General features: G+C 28.1%; 1 protein-coding gene across 4 annotated transcripts in view; it reads left to right on the plus strand.

Moving 5' to 3' along the window:
- Positions 1-5,245, plus strand: part of brat (tripartite motif-containing protein brain tumor) — a 42,581-nt gene extending 37,336 nt beyond the window's left edge. For 3 of the 4 annotated variants that reach the window (XM_075294106.1, XM_075294109.1, XM_075294107.1), the window contains exon 4: positions 8-5,245. In XM_075294106.1, the coding sequence (XP_075150221.1) occupies positions 8-2,353 (2,346 nt within the window). In that variant the 3' untranslated portion in view covers positions 2,354-5,245. The remainder of the gene's footprint in view (positions 1-7) is intronic. The other variant, XM_075294110.1, reaches the window with a different exon arrangement.
- The last annotated feature ends 4,075 nt before the right edge of the window (positions 5,246-9,320 follow it).

The following is a 9,320-nucleotide window of genomic DNA, read 5'->3' on the forward strand; positions in this document are numbered from 1 at the left end:
ACAATAGCAGCACCAACAACAGCCGCAACAACAACCGCTATCACAATTGTCGAAAATTGTTTTAAGTTCTGCTGCCGCCGCAGCAGCTGCAGCAGCCGCCGCAACATCATATAACAACCATGATATGAATTCACCCGACGCATCATCAGTTTTAGGCCAAGATGACATTTTCTCTAGCATGTTACCCTCTTCACTGAGAAATTCACAGCATCAGCAGCAGCAGCAACAACTTTTGCAAGCCACTTTGCAAAGTCAACAGTCCTTACTGTGTCAGCGACACAAAAATGAAGTCTTGAAATTTAGTTGTCGCACTTGTTGCACTTTGGTTTGCAAGGAATGTGTTGTTCAGGAGCATTCATCCGGTATGCATGAGGTGGAACATGTCCAAGAGAATGGCCTGGGATCACTAAATAATATGATTGGCGCTCAGCAGACAACACCCGAGACTGTATTACAAACAGTTTTGGCCGATTTGCGTGGTAAGGTGGGAGAAATTGTCTCACTGATTGGCAGCAATAATACACCGGGAGACAATCAGATTCTCAATGGGTCCAAAATCAAATTGCAATATCAAAAAGCTCACAATGAGGTTAATGAAACATACCAATTCTTCTGTTCCATGTTGGATGAAAGAAAACAGGAATTGATGAAGGAACTGGAGGGCTTGTACAATGCCAAAATGGCTACACATTCCGCTTGGATACAACGATCCAAGGATTTGATTGAAAAAACTTTACAAAGTTGCGATGCCATTGAGCGATCACCTAAGGCGCACACCATCACCGAGGTCCTGATGTTGCGCAAGACATTAGAATTGCAATTACAGGCAGCTATGCAGGAACTGCAAATGCATTTTGAATTGGAATTTATGTCGAATTACCAATCGATACAGGCTGGTGTAAGAAATACATTCGGATACATTAGAGCTTCAGCCGGCGATATGATGCAACAGCAAACAAAACAGCCACCCATTGCCAGACCATCGCAAAGCACTTCGTCATCTTCATCACATGGTGGTGGTTCCTCAAATTCAAGCGTAACAGGAGGCTCACATTTGCCCGGTGGTTTGGGTTTATCGGCCCAGCTCTTGGAGTCCTCGTACTCCAATGCTCTATTGGGTACCAGAAATCATTTACAATCCACCCATGGATCAGCATTTGATGATTTAATGGCAAAACGTTTCAATTCGGCATCCTCAACACAGGCCGCTTCAGCATTTGTGGGTGTGCCAGTAAACAATCCATATGAGAAATGGAGTAATGGTGGTTCAGATAATATATTCTCCTCTAATGCCAGTGATCCTTTTTCCACCACTGCCACTCCTACACAAATGTTAACCAATAGCCTTGCAAATGGCTCGGCATGTACCACGGTAGCCACGACAAATGGCTTGCCCACTAGCGCTTTGACCGCTTTGAATATGACAAATGGTAGTGGCTGCTCCAGCTCAGATTCCATCATGGACTTGACTTCCAAGCTTTTATCGGCTTCAATTTATCCACCCAAATCACAAATCAAACGACAAAAAATGATCTATCATTGTAAATTTGGAGAGTTCGGTGTTATGGAGGGTCAATTCACAGAGCCCAGCGGCGTGGCAGTTAATGCTCAAAACGACATCATAGTTGCCGATACTAACAACCATCGCATACAAATTTTCGACAAAGAAGGACGCTTCAAATTCCAATTCGGCGAATGCGGTAAACGTGACTCACAGCTTCTCTATCCCAATCGGGTGGCGGTAGTACGCAATTCGGGTGACATCATTGTAACGGAGAGATCACCAACACACCAAATACAGATTTACAATCAATACGGACAATTTGTACGTAAATTTGGTGCAAATATTTTGCAGCATCCCCGTGGTGTTACCGTCGACAACAAGGGCCGTATTATTGTGGTAGAATGCAAAGTAATGCGTGTCATTATTTTCGATCAGAATGGCAATGTATTGCACAAGTTTGGCTGCAGCAAACACTTGGAATTCCCCAATGGTGTTGTGGTCAATGATAAGCAAGAGATTTTCATCAGCGACAATCGGGCTCACTGTGTCAAAGTATTCAACTATGAAGGACAGTATTTACGTCAAATCGGAGGTGAAGGCGTTACCAATTATCCCATTGGTGTGGGCATCAATACCAACGGTGAAATTTTAATAGCTGACAATCATAATAACTTCAACTTGACTATTTTCACCCAAGACGGTCAATTGGTCTCGGCATTGGAATCGAAAGTAAAACATGCTCAATGCTTCGATGTGGCATTAATGGACGATGGCAGTGTAGTGTTAGCCAGCAAAGATTATCGTCTCTATATTTATCGTTATGTGCAAGTACCACCATTGGGTTTGTAAAAACAAAACACACATATTTTACTTACTTCTATGGCCCTCTTATCTGCAAAAACAAGGAAATCTATATTTGTACAATTCCGAAATCATTCTCTTCCCCTCCTACTCGATCCCCCTCTCTCTATAGTTCAGAGAGAGGAAAAAAAAGCTATTGAATTGTTTTGAGATTGATGATAGACACAAAACACACAAACTTAGTTTATTTTTTATTACTATTATTATTTAGTTATTTGTTTTAATTATTATTTTTATACATATACCACATATATATATAAAAAAAAGAAAAATATTACAAATTATGTTGATTTTAAAGTATATAGGTTATGAGGAAGAATAAATGGTTTCCTCTTAAGATGATGATTTAGACAGGAAAGAAGTTAAAAAAAAAGCCTGCATATAACATAATATATACATAACGAATAATTAAAATTAGTAGTGAATTTACTACAATTATAGATGGTAAAGACGTGTAAAATAAGATATTTTTTACACAGAAACGTTAAGGGTTTTAACTTTTTCGCGAAAAAAAGCAAAAAAAGAAAAAAACGAAAACCTTTTTGCAACAAAAAATGGACTGAGCTTTGTTTTGATTTTTCTTAAAAAAAGGAACTTAAAAACAAAAAACAAAAACAAAAAACATGAAAAACCACAAACACAAGTTAATGATGATGCTTTTTTTTTAATTCTAAACTTAATTAAGAAACCTCCCTTATTTAATTGTATGTGTATGCTCTCTTAGGTTAGATATTTTAGAGCGATCAAAAAATTGCTCTATTCTCTCTTTGGTTTTTAATGTGTTCCGTTTTTCTTTTATTTTTAGTTAATCACATACGACTGAGCTTTTGATGATTTTAAAGTTTCTCTCATTTGAGAGTGTAGAAGAAAAAAACGGCGTTTTCAAACGCTTGCTCTCATAATGGACAACACTTGTTAATCTCTAGATTTTTAGGCACACAAGCCTTATTTTTGTAGGTTAAGAAACCGACCAGGATACTTTTTGGAATTCTATTTATTTAAGAATTGAATTTAGAATTGATAATCTCTTTGTTTAAAGAATACAAGTGGACAAACTATTTTGTGTTGTATTCATTTCTTGTGGAATAGAAAAGCTCAGTTTTCATTACAAATTTAATTTTGTTATAATGTAAATCTCTCGCTCCCTTGTGTTCTTTGTCTTCTCTCTTTTTTATTATTTTTTTAAGATATAGTTTGTTATTCCCTTGACCCCCCACCCATATACTCGCTCGCTCACTCTTGCTCTCACACTTTCATTTTGTTTCCATAATTCCCCCTTTTTTTGGTCCCTTTTAAGTTTTTAAATTATTTATTAAAAAAAAAATACAAATATATATACATGTTTTTCTGTTCTCTCTGTTTTTATTGTTGAGGTATGTCTATATTTTAAGCGATTTTGTTTTTTATTTTTATAATTTTATTAATTTTTAGGTTATTTTTAGTAAAACAAAAATGAAACACATAATTTTTGTATGTAACAGACTACACATTTTGTTTGCGGTAGTAGTTTATTTATTATTATTATTTTTTTTTTCATATGTAAAACACTTCAAATTTTTTTTAAATTTGTATAATTATTTAATTTTTTGTTTTGTATCAATATTCTGCATTTACCTTTTGTTATATTTTTGGCTGTTTTTTTTTTCTTGTAATAATTTTTTGCCACCATTTAGAAAGTTTGTTTACATACAAAGAATTTTTTTTTCACAAAACGACAAAAACCACCAAGATTTTTTAATTTTAAATATATTTTTATTAACTATTATTAATATACTCGCATTTGCTTCTCTTTGTTAAATGTTTAAGCTATAAAAAGTATGAATGGCAAAAAAAAAAGTTTTAAAATGAACTAAAACAAAATGAATTTTACATGTAAAAACAAAAAACATCGTTTCTCTCGTAAGAAAGAAAATGCGATGTTGTTTTGTTTTAGTTTATTTTGATTGAATAAAATATTTTTTATTATTTTTTTCTGTATTGTATTAAGAATAAAACTTTTATTTATTTCCCTCTAAAAAAACACAACTGTTATATCCAACAATAATTATCCCAACCTATCCTTTCCTTCTTCCTTCTATCACATTCTATGAGTTTGTATAGTATAGTTCTTATGTATGTTTTTTGTGTTTATTAATATTTTATTATTTTTGGTTTTTTTTTATACGAACTGAACAATTTTTGTGTGAAGCGAAATAATATGATAATTTTGTTAATTTTTTTATTATTAATTATTATTAAAAACGAAAATACAAAAAAAAAAAAAACTAAGAAACTCAGAATTTTTTTTTTAAATATTTAATACATAAAAGCTGTTGATTTTTTCATATATTTTTTTTAAAATAATAAACAGAAATTTACAAAAAAAAAGAACAAGGAAGTTAATTTTTTTTAATGTACGGATCACGCACTACCCCCCACAAAAACAACCATAGTGAAATGAAATTTTGTTTAAAAAATTGAATTTATATGAAATTGCTATAAATGATGTAAAGGAAATGATGGACTTCATATCTATAACTATAGTTTTATTTCCTTGCAATATTTTCATCCTAAGTCTTTTTATAAAACCTTTATATATCCAAGTAAACCATAGATAGCCTTTGAAGTATGCTTCATTTACAAAAAAAAAAAAATATTATTTATAAAGTTGCGATTTACTGAAAAGATTTAAAATGAACGAATGCATTTACATATTGAAATCTATGTTTTTTTCATATGAATGCTATTCAGTTTTGTTTTATTTCATAATAAAAAACACTTCATTCTTTGCTCGGTGTGATCAAAATTAAATGGTTAATTTGACTCGACAAATGTTTGTGTTGAATATCCACAAATGTCAAATTGTATGCGGTAAATAAAATGGCATAATGAAAAAAATGATGATTTATGCGTTTTCCATTTGGGCAAGTCATATTTTTAGTTCTCTCGTATGTATACCTTAGGAGATCAATAAGATCGAAAATTTTATGAAAAGAAATTAAAATTCAATAGGAAATTGAATTTGATAAAATTGAATAAAATGTTATACATTACCTATGTAATTGAACATAAATATGTGTGAATTGCCCTTAAGGTAAACGTGTAATTTAATACTGATTTTTAACACCTGTAGACATTTATATCCGTATAGATTGTTTACTGAATTTAATTTCAGATGCCAATATGACCTGTGGTATTTTTTCAGAAACAGCATTTTCGATTTTGGCAAAAGAATCTAGAAGATTGTGAATTTAATATAAATGTGGCAAAGAAAAACTTAGACATATTTAATTGTTATTATTATTACTTATTTTTGAAGATAAAAAATATAAAAATTAAATAAAATGAATTTTATATTTTATTTATTTTTAAAATTTTTAATTTTTTCGCGAAAATTGAATTCCAAAATTTGTCTTTGCCATCTTTGTATTAAATGATGTTCTCGCTCAAATACCATAATCAATTTATTTGAATAAATATTTATAATAAACTTTTAAAAGTATTACAAAATTCCACATTTTCAATATACATTCCAATATTTTTTATAAACAGTATTCAATGAATTCCTGTAAAATTCTCCATAATACGGTTGTCTTTTTGATTCAATTAGCAAAGTCAATAGTAACACCACATAATAAAACTTAATAAATATAAATAAAATAAAAATGAAGTTTTATATTGGAGAGATCAAAATGTTTTATGTTGAGTTGATATGACAACCGATTAAATTCATTATTATTAGCATCTATAAAAAGGAATTTTCTTAATTAAAGTTTTTTCTTTTAGCGAGACGTATTTATTTAGTCAATAGTAAAACAGATTAATAATTAAATATATACTTAAATTTTTAAGTATATATTTAATTTTTAAATATTTTACTTATTAAATAAAAGGTAAATTTGATCACACCGAACTCCAAAAAATGTTATTTTATATCTACAAAGAAATAATGAGTAATTTATTACATATATGTATATAAAAACAAAATCATATTTTCTGTTTGTTTCTATCTAAAATGTTACAATTTCATTTTTGGATGTTATGTAACATTTGTAATTTGGCAACGTTTCGATATGTATTTTGTAACTTTGTAGAAATATAAAAAAAAAAAACTTTAAATTAATATTTGAAAAATATCATGATTTATTAGCGTCGTTATTAATTTCAAAGTGTTTCCAATATCGCACACCTGATGTTTTAAAATTGTTTATAATATATTTTTTGCTGAAATTTAATATTATAAAGTTATTTATCAAATTTCTCATACATTTTATTTAGTTGCGGTAAAGTCCAGGTTTGGGTTCACTTCCTCGTTTTTTTTTTACATATGACATTTCTGAATTTCAGAAGCAGGATTGTAATTTTAATAAAACAGAAGGAAAATCAGAATTCACATTTGGCATTAAAACAACAACGATTATGATTTCAATTTCTTTTAAATCCATAAGAGTAAAAATGTGTAAATTTCAACAAAATTACTTCAAAATTAATTTCTTGGAAAACATTTAGTATTCATCTTTATAAAAAAAAAATATCAAAAAAGTTATTCTTTGGGCCATGCTTTTAAATTTTGGATATTGAATTAATTGTTATAAAAAAAAAAATAAAAAACATATTCATTATTCATATTAAAATCCAAACATTTTTCTTTATAAATTTCATCAATTAAAAATTTTTTTTTTTTTCGGGATAATATGCCGAAAAACGCAAATTACTTTTTATGCCACTTCAACTTATGACGAACAAAAATGATATATTTACCTTTGGTTCTAATGAAAAATGCATTCGTGGCCACGAAATTCGTAAAATGTGTTTTCCCTAACGAGTAAATATATTTCATTTTCGCTTGCGATACAAGTTTGTTGTATCGTTTTTTAAATTACATTAAAAAAAAAAGTCCATCTTAATGCAATTTTTGAAAATGTTTAGAACATTACTATTTTTTTTTGTAATTCATAAAGAAACCGGTTATTTAATTAAATGCCAAATGGAATTCTAGAATATGAATTTAATTGTATAAATATGATCTGCATTTTTTCCAACGTAAAACATTTTCAATAAATCTTGAATTGCAATTACAACTTTAACATTTATATAAATTTGAAGAAACAATTTTCCAAAGTGTCACAAAATTTTTTTACATAAAAACTTTTATTATACTGCCTCAGTTAAATTCTATTACAACTTTTTGCAATTACATCTTTAAACATTTATATAAATTTGAAGAAACAATTTTCCAAAATGTCACAAAATCTTTTTACATAAAAACTTTTATTATACTGCCTCAGTTAAATTCTATTTTCTCCCACAAAAAAAAAAAATATACCCATAAATACCTTAATGTGCATTGCAACGCAAGACTTGATAAGTTATTTTTTTATATATTTTACTTCGCTTCAGTTAATTAATACTTTTGTTAATCACTAATATATAAAAATGCAACAAACATAGGGAATAGTTATAAACTGAAAACACATTAGAAATACGAATTTTATATGTATTTCTCTTTAAGACATTTATTTATATGCATTATTTAATTTAAAACAGAATATATAATTTTGTATTTTTTTGTGAATTTTATTATTATTTTTTTCGTTTTAAGTTTAAAGTTGTATTTTTTTTTTCTATTTTTATTTGTTGGTAGCCAATGAGAAAATAACGAAATGTGGTAATATTCATCTAGCTACCTATATTTGTATTTTTTTTACGCTAAATCATTTTAAAATGTAATTAGAAACGGCATAAATAATTTTTGCTTAACTTTATAGTATTTTGTTAAAACATACATACATAGAAATTATGTTCTTTTTTATACACGAAAGTAAACTGAAATTAATTGTTTTCTATTGCTTCTATTTTTGTTTTTTTTTTTTATTATTAAACATAAAAATATTAATTTTTTATTTTTTAAATAAATGTTATTATAGTTTGTAATAAATGTTTGATTTGATTTTGATTTTTTTTTTTGAAATTACAAAAATAAAGCATGGCTGGTTTTCTATTTTAACTATGTATTTTTTATATATATATAGAATTCTATGTTTGTTAACTTGCCATTCGAGAAAAAAAAAATAATTACAAAGTAAAGTTTAAAAAAATATTGCATTATACAAATGTTGTGTAGAATTTTATTTGTTTTGTTTATATTCAATAAATGACAACTTTTTTATACATTAAACAAAAAAAAAAAACACTATAAATTATTATGCTTTTTTCTTTTAAATTGTTTAAAGTAGGCAGTAAATCCTCATATATTCCCAGTTTACATCTTTTGTGAAGGTTTAAGTAGAAGAACAGAAAGTAAAAATTTTCCATTTCATTTATTTGATCGGTTTTGTAATTTGAAGTCATGGGGCGTTTTGGGAGGAGTTTTTACTTTAATATCACCCTTTCTGGATATGCAATGTGGCCCTGCAATTGCTGCGCAACTTTGAATATTTTGGACAGATTTAGCAATTTTTTCTAGTAGTACTGCTATTGTTTTGTAATTGTAAAAGTCTCGACTATGTCATATTCATGCAGAAGAAAAAAAAAAATAAAAAATTGCTTGTTGTGATATTCAAATCAATAAAAAATAATGTGTGAGTTTGCTGATTCTCTGAGTGAGTCAAAGCTGCAATTGACATCCGCCTTCATTCTAAAAAAAAAATATTAAAAATTAATTAAAAAATTAATGGAACCAATTTACTTTTTTTTATCAAACTAGAGACATAAAGTCAATTAAGTAAATAATTGAACATTTAACATTAACCTCCATATGCAAAAAAGCTAAAGAAAACTTCAAGCCTACTTTTACCATATGAATTCATTCGATAAACTGCCAATAAATTGTTTTGCATATAACAAATTATTTGATACAATTTTTAATTGAATCAAATGAAAACTTGAAATTTGCAAATGAACTCAATTAATTTTTTAATCAATTATAAATGCTTGAATCACAAAAAAAAAACAATTTTTTTTGTATAATATTAGA

This window comes from Haematobia irritans, chromosome 2 (assembly GCF_050003625.1).
Source record: "Haematobia irritans isolate KBUSLIRL chromosome 2, ASM5000362v1, whole genome shotgun sequence".
In the NCBI taxonomy this organism is placed as follows: Eukaryota; Metazoa; Arthropoda; class Insecta; order Diptera; family Muscidae; genus Haematobia; species Haematobia irritans.